Source organism: Myotis lucifugus, unplaced genomic scaffold (genome assembly GCF_000147115.1).
Source record: "Myotis lucifugus unplaced genomic scaffold, Myoluc2.0 scaffold_8, whole genome shotgun sequence".
In the NCBI taxonomy this organism is placed as follows: domain Eukaryota; kingdom Metazoa; phylum Chordata; class Mammalia; order Chiroptera; family Vespertilionidae; genus Myotis; species Myotis lucifugus.
Window position 1 is genome coordinate 6,253,012 of NW_005871056.1, and position 22,467 is coordinate 6,275,478.

Sequence of the window (22,467 nt, forward strand, 5' to 3'; positions counted from 1 at the left end):
GTACTTCATAAAACCAAAGAGCCAGTGTTAATAAATCGTACATAGAAAAACCATGCTCTTGGCCTGTTTGTGACAGAGGATGGACTGTGTGAGCTATTTTTTCCAGATGTGCTAATCCATAAAGCTTCTTTAGCAACAGCAAAGGCCTCCAACTGCTACGCATTCCCCCTTGTACACTTATGAGGGTGGGAGTAGTGGAGGCACCTTTAGGCCTAACCATCTAGGAGGCCCATTCAACTATGCATTAGGCCAACTATAACCAAGCACCAATACACACACACCCCTAATTTAAAGGTTCTGGAGAAAAGTGTCAGTGTTGTGACACTTCTTTGTAATCATAATTCCAACTTTTTATTGAAACCCGGAGGCTGAGTAGAGTTAGCTGTAATTGTATCAGGGGCTGAAGGCCTTAGCAAAACACTCATGAAATACAACATCCTATCTACCTGCTGCATGTTCAAACCAATCATTGACTAGGAACGATATTTTCAATACTGCCATAACAGAAAACAAATCCTTTAATTTTTCAAGTGTTTTAAAAAACAATTTTATACTTGTCAGCCTTGAAGATAAGCACAAAATTTACCAGTTTACATTTTTTTAACTCACAACTTGAGCACCCACTCTGTGCATAGCACTAGTCTAGGTGCTACAAAGGGATTCCTAACCTTAGAAAACGTGACTTCACTCTCTGAAATTGTATTATCACCTTTTCCAGAGAGTGAAAATAAATAAAATCACCATTCTTTACTACTGACTTGCTCCAAACCTACTTCTGGCTCCTGGAAAAGCTAATATCTGCCAAATTTATGATGTTTCAATGAACTCAACTCCTACTTCCTCAAAAATAAAAAAACAGAACTTCTTTTCATTAAAAAAATAAAAAACAATTTTCCATGAAAGGGCAGTTTCCATTTCTAATAAGTATTTTTTTTATTTCTTTTTTCATTCTAGCTTTTCAGTTTTCTTCCTCCAATATTGCCTTTTCTTGTACAAGGCAAACCAGACAACTTTGTATGCTGTTGTTTTTTTCCTAAGAAAAAGTACTTCATCTCGAAGACAAAGCATTCCCAAGACTAGTGATAAATATTTTTAAAACTTTAAAGGTGAATCACCTACATTTTACCTTGATGAAGTAAAAAAAATAAAAAGCAGTTGGCACTAAAATGGCTATTCCAAGTGTTTAAACAATTTTAAAAACTGTTTATTTATTTTGTAAGAAGGTACCCCTAGTCCAAAGTAACTATGTTTTAAAAGTTTTTGGCCAAAAAATTTACAAAAACCTTTTCAGTTCAACCTAATAAAAGTGATATCTAGAAAATATTCCCCATTATTAAGTCTGTCTTTAAAAGTTCAGTCTAATGCATTTCTAAGGCACAGTGTTCTGGAAGACGAATGTGCTTCTGCTGGCGTCGCGGGATGGGTGAAGCGTCCATGGCTGGCTCCCAGTGAGCCAGGCGGGCACCTTCCGCCTGGATGCTGTGGGATGTGACAGTCAAACATAGGCCCCCAGGGCTGCGTGGAACTCCGTGAGACACTGTACCAGCTGCTGGAACTTGGGCCTCTCCTCCGGATCCAAGGCCCAGCAACAAGCCATCACAGCAAATCTGCAGAGTGACAGAGATGGTACAGTGACGATGCAGTACTCCGAATTTTTTAGTAGATTTGATGCCAGTTATGTTTTCTGTCCACATATGGGCGTGGAAAGGATGACATATTAAAAATCAATCACCGTTACTACCTGTTGGGAACACTACAACGAAAAGAAGCTAAAAGGAGTTATGTGAATTTTACATGTGGATTTCAATTCTTCATGAGAGCATACCAAAATATATCAGCAGATACAGAGACTTCATGTAAATACCCGTGTCATCCTGTAATGTATGTTCTGAGAGAAAGAACCTGGAGGAAGAGGAAGCTTTAGGTAAGCTCTAAGAACCTTGGGTCTTCAGGAAAATCAGGGCAAACGCTGTCACCTGCCGTGATGCAGAAACCTCAGGGGATTCTAGCACGAGATGACAGTCACCCCTGCACTCAATCACCCCTGACCGAGTCCCATTACAGGGGAAGTTGAGCTATGTGATAAAAGCAGGAAACAGGAACTATTTTGCTTGCCAGCTCAAAACATCTTTATACATCAATTGACACCAACTGGCACAGCAAGAGGACAACAAGAAAGCCTTTTTATAACTAAACTCGTGGCCCAGTGCACAAATTCGTGCACATCGAAAGGAAATTAATTAGAAGAAATATTTTAATATCACTATTCGCCCGTTCTTTATAACAGAAGTGTCAACCAAATTCATGATCAACAGTGACAGATCAAAACACACATGTTCGATTGGTGCCAGCAAGAGCTTTATATGTATCGTGCATGCATGAGTCAACCTAGCCCTTTATATACATAGAATAAACTTGCTTAATTAGACCTGCTTTCTGATTTAGCTAAACTTTTTCCAGCCCAGTGAAGCACCCCAACTTCGCTTTCAGGTAATTGTCAGCAACACAGCAATAAATATCAACATGAAGCAGATTATTATTGTAGATCACGCAGGGAGAACAAAGGGTAAAATATTTAACTGCAGCAGTGTTTGATTATATTCTGTGCAGTGAGAAAACCTGAAGTCATTTTCAAGGTCCACCATTTCTTACTTCTTTTCAGTTGGGTCAAGTTTTAAGCTTTCTAAATCTCTGTTTTCTGGCTAATGAAAATAGGATTCCACCGAGTCTCCTATCTACCTATTCCAGGACTTCTGTGAGGATCAAATGAGATGAGGCACGGGAAAATGCTTCATAGACATTTGGTTACAGTGTGAAATGTTTCCACCTGGCTATAAAGCAAGTTGGGTTCCTGGGCTGAAGAAACTCCAAGGAGGCTAGTTGCTAGGAAGAGGAAGCCAGGAGTTGCTATGTGACGTCATTATCCAGTGCCCACAGTGACCATTTCCGGGCTGGACTGGGCTGTGAGCCACATTTTGTGCCATGGGGTCTTGGCAGCGTTTGCTGCGATTTGGTGGACTGTTGCTCCGGGTGGTGGCGGGGCCTGTGTCCCACTTGGGGGAAGCCGAGTGTTGCTTTGTGGGCACCAGGTCCACGGTGCCATTTCTCTCTAAATGGCCAGTGCATGTCATGGTAGCTCCTGTATTGAGCGTCTGCCCCCTGGTGGTCAGTGCATGTCATAGCGACCAGTCAGATGGTCGGACACTTAGCATATTAGCCTTTTGTATATATAGATATGTCCTTAAGACTCTACTAGTATAAATAAAAGTCATCCTTCACTCTGCATAGAGTAACCCACACAATGTTCAGTGTTTTCTCACTATGTACATTAGTCTCTTGGATGGATTAAGCGCTACAAACATAAGATGCAAAAAGTCCGAACGTCAAATGCGTTAAAGAGTGGACGAGCCTGGCTGACTCTGTGGTTCTCTGGAAGAGTCTAACTCACGTCTGAAGAGTCATTATTCTCAAAGGGAAGCCTTTGGACACCTGCTGCTTTTCTTTTATCCCAACATCGTGAAAGGAATGAAACCCATGTCTTCAAGCACAGAAAAACTTACAGTTCATCAGGACAGTTGATAGGCTGGGCTATTCGGTAACCGTCTTTCAGGTACGCAGCCATCTCAAAGGGGTCGATGTCCACATAGGGCGTTTGGCCCAGAGTCATGAGCTCCCACAGCGTCACTCCGAAGGCCCACTGAGGAGAAGGAAAGCATAGGAGGGGTATTTAGAACAGTTGTCAGAGTGCTGCTGCCTGTGGCCAGGTACAGACCCAAAACAGCAGATTCACCAACTCTTAGGGAAAGCAAAAATATTATCTACCACGCCCAGTTAGTTTATCTTGCTGGGACAAAAAAAAAAAAGCATTTGTGGATTCATCCTTTAATGTGAATATCATTAATGGGTATTCTAAGGAGATTAGATGCATTGGAAAAAAATTGTTTTTACTGTTGATTATAGGTTTTCCTAATATGAAACTTTGTTACTTTAAATACTGTAGCTCGTATCCACAATTGAGAAGTGGAAAATGAATATAACTTTAGCCTAACTGGAGGGAAGAGCATCCTGAATCAGTGAAATATGCAATATGTAAAACATAGAATGCCATGGGTTTTTTACTATATTCACATAATTTAAATTAACAAGTATCTGAGAAGATATCTCCCAACCTTGCTTGAGTAAAAGATCAGATTTATTTAAAAGTAACCTGTGAACTACTGACAGGAGCAGAACTCCTAAGCAGAGGCCACAGTACTCATTCCTGGTTACCCTAGCTACCCGTGGCTCCTGGGAGCGTGTGGAGGGCAGGCAAGGTGTCTACACAGAGCTGCTGCCACATGGCCGGGAAGGACGCACAGAGGGGGCTCCCACTGATCTGCTGCCACATGTGAGCCCCAAGGTCAGAAAGGAGGCACAAAAGAGGACACCTGTGTACCCTGGTATCCTGTTTATGTCCTTTCAAGTTCTAGAAGTTGTGTATCCTGTATCTCACTTAAGTTTCACAACAAACCAGTGAGAATCATTGGCAGCCTGATTTTACAGGTGAGGAAACTGAGGCTGAGAAATAACTTGCCTCAAAAATTTTTGAGTGAAGGAGAAAAAAAAAAAGGAAAAAAAAAACAGGAAAAAAAACAAGACAAAAACAAGTCTGTTTACAAAATCTGAGCATAGTGCATTAAATTTTATGTTACTATTTTTTCAATAACATAATCTTGAAATACTCCCTAAAATATAAAGGTTTTTTTTTTTAAAAAAGCCTATATTAAAGAATAAAAGTTTTATTTCTTATAATCTTTGTAAACAAAAAAACAATGGAACCATATCTTACAGAATATTTAAAAAACTGCTACTGGAAAATACTATACCAAATCAAAATATACTTCAAAAATGAAAGCAAACTACAGTTTTTCAGACAAACAAAAGCTGAGCGAATGTCACCAGGAGCCTGCACTGCAAGACCCAGGAGAGCAGCTCTTCACGTGGAAAGAAAGAACCCCAGACGGAAACGTGGACCAGCACAAAGAATGGAGAGAGGGCTGAAAACATACCAGTAACAACTAGGTATTTTTTCCTCTTGTGCAAATGTCCTCACTAGACTGTTTACAGCAACAACCGCAGCCCTGCACTGTGGGGTTTATAATACCTAGAGAAGTACAATGCATGCCCCTGATAGCACTGAGGGTGGACGGGGTGAGTGGAACTATTTCACTGCAAGCTGCTTATATTAAACATGAAGTGGCAGAGTATTATTTGAAAGTAGGTCTAGATTGTAAACCCTACAACAGGGTTCCCAGCCTCAGCCCTCCCGAGACCCTGGGGTGGGGAATTCTTTGCCGCGAGAGGTTTTGTGCTTTGGAGGATGTTGCACAGCACCCCAAGTTGTGATAACTAAAAACGCCTCCAGACATTGCTGAAGGTCCCCTGGATGGGGTTGGGGGTGTGGGGTATGATAAATTGCCCGCCCCCTCCCCCCAGTTGAGAAACACTAAAGTAGACTGATCAAAGAAAGAAAGACACAGATTACCAATATCAGGAATGAAAAAGGGAATGTCACTACAGATCCTATGGACATAAAAAAATACTATGAACTCAGCTTTATGCCAATAAATGTAATGTTAGAGGGACAAATTCCTTGAAATACACAAATGACCCAAACAGACACAAGAACAACTTGAAAATACTTATAGCCCTATACCTATTAAAGAAAGAGTTCATAATTAAAAACCTTTCCACACACAAAAAACTATGTATCCAAACAGTTTCACTGGGTGAATTCTATCCAACTTGAAAGAAAAAAAACAAAAAACAGATCGTATTAGTTTCTTAGAGCTGCCACAACAAAGTGCCATAAACTGGGTGGCTTAACAGAATTTACTTTCTCACAGCTCTGCAGGCTAGGAGTCCAGCACGAAGGTGTGGGCAGGGCTACGCCCCAGCTGAAGCCTGTGGGGAGCATCCTTCCTGACCTGCTCCTAGTTCTGGTGGTTTGCTGGCAATCCTTGGTGAAATGCAGCTGAAACATTTCAATCTCTGCCTGTTCTCAAAGGACATTCTTCCCTCGAATATCATGGGGTCTCTTCTTATAAGGATATTAGTCATACTGGATTAAATAGTCCACCCTAAATGAGTATGACTTCATCTTAACATTTTACTGCAATGACCCTATTCCCAAATAAAGCCACATTCTGAGGTACTGCACCTATTTTGTGTGTGTGTGTGTGGGGGGGGGACACAATTCAATCCACAACACAACCCTACACTAACTCTTCCGGAAGGAGGGCACACTTCTCAACTCATTTTGAGGCCAGCATTACAAGAAATACCAAAACCAAAGCGTTCAGCCTTTTGGAACTTAGTATCTTTTTCATTAACAGTGACCATTTGGGAGCAGCAATGCCCATCCTTGAGGTCTGTGCTTTTTGGTGGTGGTGGAGTGGGGCGACAGGAAATTGATGGAGATGGATGTATACATTTTGAATCTCCACAGAAGCAGAGCCTACTGGTTTAAGGGCAACATTCTATTCCAATTAAAAAATGAAAAAACGCTGTCAAGTTAATAAAAGTTAAAGGAAGCTGCATGCTTACATACAGGTATTTACTTGTCTACTTCAATACTTTCCTCTCCATGAACTTTTAAAAAAAAATATTTTATTGATTTTTTACTGAGAGGAAGGGAGAGGGACAGAGAGCCAGAAACATCGATGAGAGAGAAGCATCGATCAGCTGCCTCCTGCACACTCCCCACTGGGGATGTGCCCGCAACCAAGGTACATGCCCTTGACCGGAATCGAACCTGGGACCCTTGAGTCCGCAGGCCGACGCTCTATCCACTGAGCCAAACCGGTTAGTGCTCCATGAACTTTTAGTACTGACACTGATTAATACAAATGATGCTAAATTTTTAAAATTGTGCCCAACTTCCATCGGGAAGGTAGTGCACTACACAGAATAGAACCCAAAGAAGGGAAACTGGTTAGAAGGGATTTCCCACCCCTGGAGCAGCTGAGGGGAAGGATAATCAATCCAACCAGAGTTTGGAGGAAGAAACGGTGGGAAGCGATAACATATGGATACTGCCACTTTGTACACGGGAATAGCTCCATCCCGACAAGGGAGGAACATTCTAACAACTTCGGACGGTAAGGGACTTCCACAGTCATGCCAGTGGTGTCTGAGACCTGGAGTGCGCACAGGTACTGCAACAGTTCAATGAGTAGAAACTGACTTTTAAAAATTACTTCTTTTGCATTGTTTTGTCCACATTATCGCTGAGCATTCACGCAAGGTTCTCATATTAAAAATTGCAATGCTAATAAATGCCAAAAAAGGACAATAAAGCCAAAGGGTGCACTGCAGTTTCATTTCCTTAAAAGCCAACAAGTGATTAATTACATGTTGGCTCACCAACCCTTCAAAAAAAATCAAGACCAATAGCACAAGGATGATTTGTGGAAAACTTGTTCTCTGAAAGTCTTCTGATAACTGGACCATTTAAAACTCAGACAGACTTATTCTATAATTTCCTCTTGTTTGACGTCATTGGAAAGGGAGTGATAAGAAGGTCAAGTTGTTTTTTCCAGAGTTTTATAAAAGGCTGCGGCTACTGTTAGAAGGGTCTCAAGGTCTGGGCCCTTCTTACTCAGTGCTATTCTTACTAAATGTTAAAATGTGGTTGAGTATTTTGCAGATGCAGTTGTAAACAGAATGAGCTGACAGGAACTCAACCAGATAAGGAAAGCCAATGACAATGAAGAAATCAACATGTATTTGACCACACAGTGTATATAAGCAAGGCCTAAGCCTCCTTGCAGAGAGGCAGAGCTATGGCTGCAAGTCCCATCTTTGTCACTTGCTGAAAGAAAATAAAACTACTAACAGCCCTGAACTCCTTGAGTTTGGTAACACTATGTCCACTTACAGAACGTTTAGAGAATAACAAATTCTATTCATTTTATTCCTCTTCTCACAATTTATTTTATAGATTTTTAATATACAGGATATAAAGCATTCTTTTCAACTAACAATGTATTCTGATGTGACTTGTCAAAAACTGTATAGATAAAATTATTTTTTACTCTTTTATGTCATGTTAACTAACGGTGGGGCTACTAAGAGATTTCCATGCTGTTACTTTAGGAACTTAAAATGCAAGGCTGACCTCAGTATACTACATGGATGAGAAAAAAATGTTGTCAAATTCTATCTGACCACAGTAAGAGCATAATTAAGTGTTCTATGGCTAGGCCTTTCTGTTAACACTAGATACCTAACATCCCTTTCTCGTGGAAAGTGGAAATGGGTTCCAATCACCAAAGTGCAATTAATTTAATCTGGGCCAAGGGCTTTCCAAGCCTGACTAACAAGAAGAATTTTCTGGGGTGCTTGTTTAAAGTATAGACTTCCCAGTCCTATCTTCAAAGTTCTGAGGCCTGGAACACAGTATTTTTAACAAGAATCCTAGCTGTGTCTTAAGAGCCAGCAAATTCAGATACTCGTCTGAGATATGTTAGCGGAGGTGGTCAGATCGCAAAGACTTTTCATTTTTATTGTAGGATGGCCGACATACAATGACCTGCGCATAAAGTGTTCGATTTGATAAGTTCTGACCTATGTATACACCCCAGAAGCCACTGCCACATCAAGAAAATAAACACCTCCATAACCTCCAAAAGATTCTTCCTGCTCTAATCCTTTCCCTTCCACTCCTACGTAACCATCGGCTTTCTGTCATTATAGATTAGTTTGTATTTTCTAAAATTATATATAAATGAAATATTTAAACTGTACACTTTTTTTTTTTCTCCTGAGCTTCTTTCACTCAGAATAAGGATTCTGAGATTTATCCCTGGCACAGCACGTTTCAACAGTTCATCCTTTTTCGTTGTTGAATAAGAAGTCCATTGTATGAATATAGTGATTTGTTTATCCATTTACCTGTTGATGGACACCTGGATTATTTCCAGGTTTAGCTACTAAAAATAAAGCTGCTATGAACATTTGTGTACAAGTATTTGTAAGGACATATGCTTTCATTTATCCAGCAGCAAAATGACTGATATGGTACATATACGCTTAACTTTTTAAGAAACTGCCAAACTGTTTTCCAAAGTGAATGTACATATTAGATCTCCACCAGCAGTGTAGGAGCTATAGTTCCTCCATATCCTTGTAAACAGTCTTTTCCATTTTAGTCATACTAATGGGTGTGTAATGGTATTTCACTGTGGTTTCAGTTTGCACTTTTCCTGATGACTAATGATGTTGACCTTATTTTCATGTGATTATTTGCCATTCATATATCTTTGCTGGTGAAGTGTCTCTTCAAATATTTGCCCATTTTTGTCTTGGGTTGCTTTTTTATTACTGAGTTTTAGGAGTACTTTTATATATTCTGCATATATGTCCTTTATCAGATATGTGTTGCAAATATTTTCTCCATATGACTTGTCTTTTCATTCTCTTAACACTGTATTTCAAAGAGCACAAATTTTAAATTTTTATGAAGTCTAAACTGTTCTTTTATAGATCTTGGTGTCTTATCTATGAAATCTTTAACACAAAGTTCCAAGATTTTCTTCTATGTACTTTTCTAGACACTTTATAGTTTTAGATTTTAAATTTGGTCTATAGTCTATTGAGTTAATTTTGTGTATGGAGGAAGGTATGGATCCAAGTTCATTTTTCTGTAGTTGGATACCCATTGCTCCAGGACTGTGTGTTTAACAGAAAATTTTCTCTCCATTGAATTGCCTTTGCACTTTTGTTGCAAATTAGTTGACCGTACATTATGTGGGTCAACTTTTAGATACTCTTATTTTGTTCCACTGATCTGTCTACCTTATAGCTAATACCAGTCTGTCTTGGTTACTATAATTTGAAATCAGACCTCCAATTCTGTTTTCTTTTCAAAGCTGTAGTGGCTACCCTAGGTCCTATGCACGTTCACATGAATTTTAGAATCAACCTGACAAATTCTACCAAAAAAATTAAAAAGCTTGCAAATATTTCCTTTGGGACTATGTTTAATCTTTATGTCAACTTGGAAAGAACAAATATCTTAATATTGAGTTTTCTAACCAGTAAACATGGTATACTTTTCCATTTATACAGGTCTTTAATTTCTCATAAGGATGTTTTATAGCTTTCATTGTATAGGTCTTCACATGTTTTGTCAGATATATTCCTAAGAATTTCATATTTTTGATGCTTTTTATGTTTTAAAAAAACCTTTGATTCCTGATTTTTCATTATTAGTGTACAGTAATCCAACAAATTATTGTGTATTGATCTTGTATCCTGAAATCTTTATAAACTCATCTGTTAGTTCTAGTAGCTATTTTGTATATCTCATTGGATTTTCTTCATAGATGGTCATATCCACAAATAGTACTTTTTCCTGTCCAATCTTTTATTGCCTATTATTTCCTCTTCTTGCCTTAGTGTGCTGGCGGCAACCTCAAGTACAATACTGAAGAGAAGTGATGAGAGTGGGTATCCCTCTTGTTCCTGTTATCAGGTAAAGAGCATTGTCCTTCAGCAGGAAGTATGATGCTAGCTGTAGATTTTGGTTTTTGTAGATGCTCTTCATCAGATTGAGGGAGTTCTCTTCTATTCCTAGACTGCTAGCAAATTTTATTAGGAATGAATTTTGAATTTTCTTCTAATACTTTTCTGTATCTATTGAGATGATAATCTGGTTTTTCTTTTTTAGTATGTTAATACAGAAAATTTACCATTTTGAAATGGTAAAACAAACTTGTATTCTTGGGATAAAGCCTATGTGGTCATATTACTTTTAAAATATATTTTAGAATTCTATTTACTAAACGTTAGGTTAAAATTTTTGAATTTAGGATCATGAGAAATAATGAGCTATAGTTTTCTTCTCATCTTTGTCTGGTATTGTTTCAGGTAATCCTTACTTTATAGGATGAATTAGAAAGTATTTCCTCAATTTTCTGAAAATTATATAGAATATGTATTATTTCTTCCTGGAATGTTTGGAGGTACTCAACAGTGCCCTAGAATTCACTATGGACCTAGAGTTTTCTTTTAGGACAGGCTTTTATTAAAGACTCAATTTATTTAATGTGTATATAGGGCTATTCTAATTATCTACTCCCTGAGTGAGCTTTGAAAGTTCTTATCTTCCAAAGAATCTGTCCGTGTCTAAATTTATTGGGAAACAGTTGTTCATAATATTTTACTAATGAATACCTATGAGAACCTGTAATGATATTACCTCTTATTCATTATATTGTTAATTTGTAACCTTTTTTTCTTAGTCTGGAAAGAGATTTATTGTTAATGATATAATTAAAGAGTTAAACATTGGCTTCACTGATTTTCTCTCTTGTTTTTGTTTTGCATTTCACTGTCTTCTATTAAATCTTTATTATTTCCCTTTATCTACTTACTTGGTTTTTAATTTGTTCTTTTTCTAGTTTCTTAAGGTGAAAACTAAGATCACTAATTTGAGACTTTTCTCCTTTTCTAATATTGATGTTTATTAGTATATATCCCCAAATTTTGAAATGTGTTTAATTCAAGTCTAAATACTTTATAATTTCCCTTTTGCTTTTTTCTTTGACACATGAACTATCTAGAAGTATATTATTTAGTTTCTAAATATTTGGGGATTTTCTAGATTCCTATTTCTTATTTTTAAATCAATTGCATTGTATTCACAAAACCCTACATTTTATGAATTAAATCTTTTTGAATTAATGACTTATTTTATGGCCCAGAATATGGTCTAGCTTAGTAAATATTCCATGTGCTCTTGAAAAGAATATGCATCCTGCTGTTGTTGGAATGGAGTGTTCTATAATTGTTAATTAGATCTAGTTGGTTGACACTGTCATTCAACTTACTGACTTTCTATTTGGTCACTTCCTGAGAGGGCTTGGAAATGTTTTCAATTATCTTTTAAAGAGATATAAATAATAAGAAAAAAACTTATGTATTACCCATGCAGTTACCATTTCTGGTGCCCTTTGTTCCTTTGTATAGATCCGTATTTCCACATGTTATCATTGTTCCTAAAGGATTTCCTTCAACATTTCTTGTAGTGTGGGTTTGCTGGTGATGAATTTTTTAGCTATTTTGTTCTGAAAAAGTCTTTATTTCTCCTTCATTTTTGAAAGATACTTTCCTGGTTACAGAACTCTATGTTCATAGCTTTTTCTTACAGTGATTTAAAAACGTTGCTTCACTGTTTTCTCCCTTGCATTGCTTCCAAAGAGGTATTTGCTGCCATCCTTTCCTTGGTCCCTTTGTTAAACATATTAACATGTATTTTTGTTTTTCTGGCTGCTTTTAATATTTTCTCTTTATCACTAGTTTTGAGCAATTTGACTATGTGCTGTTGTTTAGTTTCTTTAGGTTTCCTGTATTTGGAGTTTGCTGAGTCCTTAGATCTATGGGTTTATATTTTCCCCCAAATTTGGAAATATTTCAGTGGTTACTTCTTCAGTATTCTTTCTACCCACCCGACCCTCCACTCATGTCTTTGGGGACCTCAATTACACATATATTCAGCAAACTGAAGCTGTCCACCAGCTCAGTAAGAGATCCTTCTTCAGGAATTTTCTGTATCTTCTCTTTCCTATCTCTTGCTTTACTTCCATCTCAGAAGGGAGGTGGACTTCCTCCTGTGCCAAGACTGTATTTTTACCTGGACTCCTGGGCACACTCACCCATCATCTCTTAGACCTCCCCTCCAATAACCACGTTTCCAACCTCTTTCTCCCTCTTGCTTCCCTGACCTAAAAACAAACCAAACAACCCAACATAATAAAAACAAAACGCAAAAAATAACAAAATAGAGCCTCTCTTGATCCTGCCATCCCATCAAGCTATGATCTTTTCATTTCTCTTCATAGCTGAACTTCAAAGTGTAATATATTTATTGCCGCCATGTTTTCACCTTCCAGTGTCAAACATCACATCTATCTTTAATGATTTACTAAAGTTGTTTGTTCAAAAGCCTCTTTCTTCACTCCTCACCTCCCCCCCCGCAATGATTTCCTCATTCTTTCTGACCAATGCAAATATGTTTACAGACTAGATTCTCCTTGAAACGATTTTCTTCCCCAGCTTCTATGACACAGCATGCTCTGGATTCTCTTCCTATCTCTCCATTTTCTTTCTTTTCTCACTAATTAAAAATAAACATTCCCTATTCCCTTGGCTTTCTTCTCTCTAGATATTCACTACCTCTGGGGTCAAATGCTCTAGTTCATTCAATCACCACTTTTAGGAAGTTAATGTCCAGTTTCTAATATCTTGCTTCTATGCCTTTACAGAATTCCAGAGCCACATTCTTAAACTCAACATGCCCCATATCAAATTAATCATGTTTCCCCAAACCAGATATTCTACCCACTGTCTTCAATTATGTTGCATCTTCACAGTGGCTTAGGATTTATTGCAACAGCGTAACTAAATAAAAGTACAAATCAAAGATTGCACTCAAGTTTTCAGAAACATGGGCCCTGAGTAAAAAGGCACAGTAGACATTTATGCAATAGATCTAATAGTTAAAAGGGTAGGTGGGTGGGGAGCTCTAGCCACGAAGGTGAATTAATAAATCATTTACTCAGATAATAACTGTGGTCAAGAGAACAAATGGGATATCTGATGGGAAGTCTATGGGAGTGGGACAAGGAGAAATGTGAGGATTCAACATGGAAATAGAGAGAAGAGGCCAGTGTAAGGCCATTCAGGACTCTCTCACACAGTCAAGTACACAGCTCTCCAAAGATAAGATCAGTACTGCTGGCTGAGACTGTTCTTAAAATAAATGACCCCAAAGGCATATATATGGATGTCAACTTCAATTCTGTAACTATGGAACATCTGCTAAGGGAAAATAAGTAAGGCAGCGTTCCCATTGCCCATTCTGGGGAGAATGACTTGTCCATAAATATATGAGGCAGCATGTGATAGGTGTGGTACAAAATTCTCTGGGGAATCGAAAAAAGACAAAATCAAAGGTCATAAAGGGCTTTGGCAAGGTGGTTCAGTTGGTTGGTGGTCCCATGCACCAAAAGGTTGCAGGTTTGATCCCTGGTTGGGGAGAGTACGAGAGGCAACTAACTGATGTTTCTCTCTCTAAAATCAATGAAAAACATTCTCAGGTGAGGATTAAAAAAAGGTCATAAAAGGCCTTGGTATGTTTGGAACCAGCAGGAATTCCAGACTTGGTGAAATGCAGAATATAAGGAAATGTACAGGGGATTTATGAAGCTAAAAAAGGACTAGGATAATAAGATTAAGGAATAGAGGCTCTAAAAAAAAGGGGAAGGCGTCTGGATCTTTAAGCCTTCACTTTGAAGAAATATTCATGGAGAAATATTCCTAGCAGTGGAAGATTGCATTTACTAGACTTATTAACATTAAGCAATTTTCACAAGTTTTCAAAACTGACACTCCACTGTGCACAAGATATACGCTTTATTAGTATATTTCTCTTCTAAATATCCAATTTTTAAAGATTTTATTATTCTGTGAATTTTAATTTTTCAGACACATTTTCTAGGCCTTTTCAATAACTGTAACTGAAATATACAACTACAGGATTATGTTACTCTAAAAAAGTTTTACTACTTAAACTTTAAGATCCAATAAATTTATACAAGTAACCCTTGAAGGGATCGGGTCCTTTTAATAATTCTTCAATGTTAACTATTAACTAAAACTCTTAATACTCCTCCAGACTTTATCACTGTGGCTAATATTTTTTTATTCCAGCTAAACAAACATACCCAGATGTACAATGACTATATAAAATGCATTGATTGCATCACATATCAAATTCAGCACGTGTTGCTAACACAACTTTAAAAATCAGCTATCTTTAGGCATAATATTACACGTGACTGAAAAGATACTCCTTCTGCTGTAAATCTGTCCTAGGCTCTGTGATTAGGGAAGACAGAAGAGCCAACATTGGATGCCTACCAGGCAGGCATACATTTCTGCTATTCATGGCATGTTCCTCCACTGTCCCAGATGCCAAGACACTGCTCCACCAGAGCACTGGGTCTATCTGAAGGGAATGTTACATACAAAGGGCAGGTCAGGAATGCTAACAAGATCTCTTAAGGAAAATATCTATTCTTAGGGAGAGCCAAACACAGGAAATACATCAGGGCAATTACTCAGTCAAAAAATAGCAACTGGTCACCTCTGAAAATATATTAACTGTTCTTGAAGTAAACCCATTTATTCCTCATTCCCAGGAAATATTAGGGCTAATAAATACTTTTAAATAAAACTAAACAGTATCTTAATTTTAAACTTCAAATCTTTATTTCCTAGTGTCTGAATAATACTATCATCTCTTTAGCTTTTCCGTAATGTCTTTATATCTATTCCTCTTAACCTGAATTTCATATTTAAACAGTAAGTCTAAGATTATTGATATATAAAATCTGCAACCATAATGGCCGCAAATACATATTAGGCATCTCAGCATTATTCTAAAATTAATAATGAAGATAAAACAAAAAGTTTTCTAGAGGGATTGAGAAAAAAAGAGAAAGAGCTCACGGACACGGACAACAGTGTGGTGACTGTGTGGGGTGGGGAGGTGGAGAAGGGTATAGCGGAGATAATGGTGATGGGGGGAAAAAGGATTCTCTGAAAAGTACAGTTTTATCTTTGATACTAGAGTAGTTTTAGGTCAAAAGACCAATCCTCAGGGGTAAGTTATGAATGTGAGTTCCTCCTGCTCAGGTCTGCTCAGGGCGTGGCAATGACTTTCCAAGGGACTAGGCAGTGTTTACAGGTAATAAGAAGCCCTCTCCTTTAAATGTCCTACCAGATAACTTCACAGATCTCCCTCCTCCAGGCAATGCTTCATGTTTACAAAATAAACAGTATAGAGGCCCTGCACCCTAAAAACTGTTCCAATATCTTAAAGGATCTCCTTGTGGCCATAAACCACACTGATGTGATTAGCATTAAAACCATTTTCTTGACTTGTTTATCCCAAGAAAATGCTTTTTAAACACAATGTAATACCATAAAGACAAGAAAAGCAACAAGAACGAAATTCTTAATTGTGCATTCTTGATTGCATTTAGTCTCTTAATAAAAGATAGTCTTTTAACAGCAGAATTGTTAGCTACAATTAGCTAAAGAATTCAAAGAAGATATAAATCAAAAAATTATTTTCAAATAAAGGAAAAGAAAATCACCAAAAAAATCTATGATGGAATTCACATCTGATGAAAACAGAATAAAAACAATATCCAGAAATTCTTAAGAATGCCCATGATGACATCATATCTTAAAATAATGTTTGAAGGAGATTTATAACTAGTCAAATCTAGTTGTGCGCATTTCCTAAGTTCAACAGTTAAAAGCTGATATTAGCTTTATAAGAATCTTGACATGTTGAAATATAGAATCTTTCCATTAAAAATTGTGAAAACACAACCCACAGATACAATGTATTATTTGTACGATGGAAAACATTAGTATATTCCTAAAAAAATCATGTAGAGTTTTTAACTAAAAAAAAAAACAACAAAAAACAAAAATGTTAAAAGGACAAAGAAAATGTCCCCTCCAAGGCAGTAATATAATTAGTTGTTACATTTATACCTAAAATATGTATTTTACATGTGTAGGGACTCTGGTGGGAGTGAGGTTATATTATTTATTTTGCATGTGAATCTGCATGATGTTTTTCAGCCCCAAAACAGAAAATTAAGTATAGCTTTTAAACTCCCAACTCCATCCATAAAGAAAAAAAGCATAATGATTATACCTATACATTTTCCTGATTTATATTATTATTTTTAAATATATTTTGAATTATAGTTAACATACAATATTATATTAGTTTCAGGTATACAATACAATGATGCAGTATTTATACTAATAAAAGGGTAATATGCTAATTAGACGGGACATCATCTGGACGTCCTTCCGGACAAAGCTATGGTGGCTGGGCCAAGGCAGAGGCGGTTAGAGGTGATGAGGCCAGCAGGGGAGAGCAGTTAGGGAGATCAAGGAGGCAGGGGAGAGCAGTTAGGGGGACCAGACTGGCAGGCAGGTGAGCGGTTAGGAGCTAGCGGTCCCAGATTGCGAGAGAGATGTCCAACTGCCGGCATTTGGACATCCCCCAAGGGGTCCTGGATTGGAGAGGGTGCAGACCGGGTTGAGGGACGCCCCCATGCACAAATTTCATGCACTGGGCCTCTAGTATACAGTATTTATATACCTTATGAAGTGATTCACAATAAGTCTAGTAACCATCTGTCTGTTACAAAGTTATTACAATATTAATAACTTTGCTGTTATTGCAACTATTCCCTATGCTGTACATTACACTCGCAAACATTTATAACTGGAATTTTGTACATAATTACCTTCCCCTTTTCTGTTAATCCTCCCACTTACCTCCCCCTCTGGGAACCATCAGTTTGTTCTCTGTATCTATGGGACTGTTTCTGTTTCATATTTTTCTTTTTTAAATCATGGTGTGTGTTTTTAATGTTTTTATTGATTTCAGAGACGAAGGGAGAGGAACAGAGAGATAGAAACATCGATGATGAAAGAGAATCACTGATCAGCTGCCTCCTGCATGCCCTCTACAGGGGATCGAGCCTGCAACCCAGGCATGTACCCTGACTGGGACTCAAACCGTGGCCTTCTGGTTCGTGGGTTGACACTCAACCACTGAGCTACACCAGACAGGCCACACAGCTTTATATTTAATCTCTTCATTAAGAGTAGTATATATTGCATTTGGGTGGTGAATTATCTTTCCTTTTTATCAAGTAATTTTTATTATTATCATTGATGTAGCTGATTTAAGAATTCAAAAAATATTCAATCCTATAAAATTGAAAAGCAGGATTTTTACACTAACAGCAACATCATAGTCTTAGGAAACAAAAGGGTATTCCTCTTCCTTTAAACCTCAATTATCCAAGGCAAAAGATACTAGTATTTGGGAGGGTTCGATACCCAGTGAGGGCACAAGCCTGGGTCTGGGCTTGATCCCCAGTAGGAGGCGTGCAGGAGGCAGCTCATTGATGATTCTCTCTCATCATTGATGTTGCTATCTCTCGCTCTCTCTCCCTTCCTCTCTGAAATCAATAAAAATATATTTTAAAAAACAAAAAAACTTTATTTTAAACCAAAGTTAAACCTGTTTTCCCCCACACCCTATAAACAAAGCTTTGCTTAATGTAGAAACTGGTGAAGAATTCCAGCTACGATTCAGAACTCCTGACTAAAGATTTGGTAACCCTAAAAACAAGCACCCTATCAAATAGTACAATTGGTCCTTACTGTCATTCAATACAGTAGCTGTGTGCAGGCCTAAAACTCCAATTCTGTTTTCTCTTTTTATATTATTTGAGAAAAATCAAAAACAAAAAAGCAACCCTTCTCCCTAAAGAAAGCTTCCAGGTTTTCTTTAGATGCTTTGCATACTTGTACTGTTTTACTTGAAATTGTAACTTCTTGACAATGTTAGAGAAGTTTTATTCTATTATGAAAGCTCTGAGGAAACAGAGGCCTAGTTCCCCACTGCTATACAAGCTGAGCCCTTAGGGTTCAGACCTAAGAGACTAGATGTATTTCCCCACCCAAGCCTCTGGCTGGGAACAGCTATGGCAACAAGTTTGTATCCACTGTGAACTTGTGCAGCTGCTCCTCAAGGAAAACCTCCCTTCCTCATCATCACTCACATTTACTCTGCCTGTATGACAAGTGTCAGATATGTTGTTGTTTTTCCCTGAGAGTGGTTGATTTTAAGTTAAGTTAAAACAAAGTCTTTTGAAGATATGCACAATAGAAGACTTTAATTAACAGAAAAAAGGCAAAAGACAACGTAAGTAAATTGTTCACCCACATCAAGTGAACACATTTAATCAAGACAACTTGGTATATAAAAAAGGCACCCTATTATCAAATAGCTATCCTCGCTTCTGAAAAAGAAAAAAAGGTAATTAGATTTTAATTAACAAGAGAGGGTTTCTCCCCTTATCAAATCATTCTCATGTCAAGGATTTTAAATAAAAATATCAAGTTTTCAATACAGAAGTCTTAAATAATTTTAATTACTGAATGATCACTGATCATTCAGTGTTTGCAGTTAACACAAAAATTATGATGGCAATTGCTTCTTTTTTAAAGTATGTTTTTATTGATTTTAGAGGTAAAGAGAGAAATAACAATGAGATAAAATCATTGATCAGCTATATCCTGCACACCCTAGGGGATCAAGCCCCCAACCCAGGCATGTACCCTGACCGGGAATCGAACCATGACCTCCTGATTCATGGGTCAACTATTCAACCACTGAGGCACACCAACCAGGCACAACTGTTTATTTTATTCCACAATCCCATTCTATCCCAAAATACTTCTTTATACCTACACTCTGAATGTTTCAAAAAGCTACTTTGTGACCAAAAATATGTTTCCATAGCTCCCTGTACTTATACCTACCTTATCTGCAGTTTAAGCTAACCTCTGAATATTCACTACAATAAAGTCCAGTAAGAGACAGGAAAATAAATTCATCTTTCAAAACAGAATAAAAAGTGACAGAATTTAAAAAATGCCTGAAAAGTACCCATAAGTATATGTGACTTCTGAAACTGAACATCACTAAGTATAAAGAATCCCACTGCATGATCTGCTCGAGTGGGCAGACCACCCAGAAGCTGACAGAGGGAAAGAGTGACATCTGAGGAATTATAAATTACACAGGTCATAATACTTAGAAGAGGTCATTTTAAAAAAGAAAACAGTAAATTTTTGTGATCTTGGAACCACTTGGTCATTCTGAGACTTCAATGAGAAAATAAAAATAATCAAATATTGTAACCTCTCTAAGCCTCAATGTTGTCACCTTTAATACTGAGATAATAGTAGTTAGTTAGCTGCCCCATAGTGTTAACAGTGCTCCTCATCGGGTTATTGTGAGATGCCACACAACGATGGACCATAGTTTGGGTCACAGCTTCTCTCTGTAAACTGGCTGGCTGAGCTAACTACACTTGCTTTCTCAATGAGAAATTTCAGGGAAAAGTTACTAGATTTCAATAATAATAATAATGGTAATTATTAAAACAGAAAGCCTCGTTTCTATTTTGTTGAAATCCGGGCCCCAGCACTTACCACATCACTAGCGCTGGAGAACTCATTATTAACCAGACTTTCCAAAGCCATCCACCGAACTGGCCTGTTTTCGTTGTCCCCCAGACAGTGGTAGTCCATGGGGAACAAGTCTCTGGAGAGGGCATTGTCTGTGATCTTAACTTGAAGTGTGTCATCAATGCTGAAAAGTAAAGATACAAATATCAAATGCAATCAGAATATTTAAAAAATATAGGTCACAGTGACTCTTAAATACAACGTAATTCCCACTGTGATTTCTGGAAAGAACCCCAAGTCCAAGGAACACTAAACATTGGCTGACAGTGATGAGCCCGTGGCACCTACACACAGTTCCTAGCAGCCAGGTCTTTGTGGATGACTTCCCTTCTGGCCAGATAGCTCATTCCACAGGCAATCTGAATAGCCATGTGTACCAGGTCTTGCTGAGAAATTGCCTGTGGGAACAGAAAATGACAATGTTTGCAGTTAGCACAAAAATTATGATGGCAGCTGCTTATTTTATTCCATAATCCCACTCTATCCCAAAATACTTTTAATACTTACACGCTGTTTGTTTTTTTTAAAGCTACTTTTTGACTAGGAATACATTCCTTGTACTTCTATCTACTATAGTCCTTACTCTGTAAAATAATTTACCATTTCCTTCTCTCATCTGTTAGGTATATATCTCCCCAGCATCCAGCACACAGAGCAGCTAGCTGCTCGTAAGTGTCTGCTCAATGCTGAACACACAAGGTAACATTTCAGATGCTTATTACTCAACAACCAGTTCTTTTCTTCTCAAATAGTTTTTAGTAGGAGATTATCGCCTAGGGACCATTTTCAGACGACGACAAGCCTCCAGCTCTCTCCACACTGGGGTGCTCCCTGGAGCCAGGATGCCAGTTCTGTGGGCGGAGGGAATGCTTTCCCTCCCAAAGGAATCTGGGTTCCGCCTCCAACCACTGGTTAGGAACCAGCTTTAATCCTGTCCATTTACAAAGCATGTCAAACATATTAAGCCAAATACTCAATGCAGCCTCTGAATCCATGTTCTCCTGGCAACCGTAGTAAGTACATTATTATAACATCTTGAAACAAACTTAATGGGGCTACAAGGTACAGTGGCAGCAAACACCTACTGGGTTTTGGCACCACTACCATCACGATGCGTTTGCAATGTGACTAATGCTTCACAGCTATGGCACAAGCAGTGCAGAGAAAGAAATGCTTAGATGACTAACATCGTACAGCCGTGAAATGACTGGGAGGGTGTTACAGAGATTTTGAGGTGATTCTAAAAACACACAATGGGTAGACAAGGAAAAACTTCAGCATCAGCAAAGTGTACACCTTTAGGCAGGAATCATAAAGCAATCTTCCTCTAGACCAGAGGTTCTCAACCCGTGGGTCGCGACCCCTTTGGGGGTAGAACGACCCTTTCACAGGGGTCGCCTAAGACCATCGGAAAACACATATATAATTACATATTGTTTTTGTGATTAATCACTATGCTTTAATTATGTTCAATTTGTAACAATGAAAATATATCCTGCATATCAGATATTTACATTAGGATTCATAACAGTAGCAAAATTACAGTTATGAAGTAGCAACGAAAATAATTTTATGGTTGGGGGTCACCACAACATGAGGAACTGTATTAAAGGGTCGCGGCATTAGGAAGGTTGAGAACCACTGCTCTAGACCAACAGGTTATACCTTCTGATTCACTTTGACTTTCTTTTTGCAGGCCTTCACACAGAGTATAGTTAAGAATGTAAACATCTGCTTTCAAAGACAATATCAGAAACTACTGGTAAATAACTGGTACTTGGCAAATTTTCTCACCTGAGGATTATTGGCCTCTACTAATTTGCACTGCCGTAAAAACAATTTTAGATTCCCCCAATTCATGTAAGGCAATATCACCATGGGCTTTTCTCCTTCTTCTATACACACATGGGTAATAGGAAGAAGATTTCTATAAAATAATCAGAAATCAGGAGAAACACAAGTGAAACTTAAAACTTCAGGAGCTTACTTGGAATAAACAGCAATAAAGAAAACCTAAAATAAAATAAGAATTATCTCTAACATATGTACTTAGAAACATGATTACCATTAAAAACATAAAATTATAAATGCTCCTTTAAAGTAGACTTTAACATTTCCCATAGATGCACTCTCTCGATGGGGAAAGTTATAAACTCAAAGCTGCTTCCTGTGGACTGAATTCTCTGGAGACACATCTGGCCACACTCAATCTTTACTCTAAAGGATAATTAGAGACAAATGTTTGACTATGAGAATATTATGATAATATCCAATTCTGTC

General features: G+C 37.8%; 1 protein-coding gene across 7 annotated transcripts in view; it reads right to left on the reverse strand.

Annotated features, from left to right (window-relative positions):
- Positions 1-492: 492 nt before the first annotated feature.
- The window catches only part of RYK (receptor-like tyrosine kinase), a 57,686-nt gene continuing 35,711 nt past the window's right edge, over positions 493-22,467 (reverse strand). For 6 of the 7 annotated variants that reach the window (XM_014450868.2, XM_023749548.1, XM_014450860.2 and 3 more), the window contains 5 exons: positions 21,982-22,114; positions 20,476-20,585; positions 20,152-20,311; positions 3,561-3,697; positions 493-1,607 (listed from right to left, as the gene is read on the reverse strand). In XM_014450868.2, the coding sequence (XP_014306354.1) occupies positions 1,496-1,607; positions 3,561-3,697; positions 20,152-20,311; positions 20,476-20,585; positions 21,982-22,114 (652 nt within the window). In that variant the 3' untranslated portion in view covers positions 493-1,495. Of the gene's footprint in view, positions 1,608-3,560; positions 3,698-18,857; positions 18,954-20,151; positions 20,312-20,475; positions 20,586-21,981; positions 22,115-22,467 lie in introns of those variants that run through there. The other variant, XM_023749549.1, reaches the window with a different exon arrangement.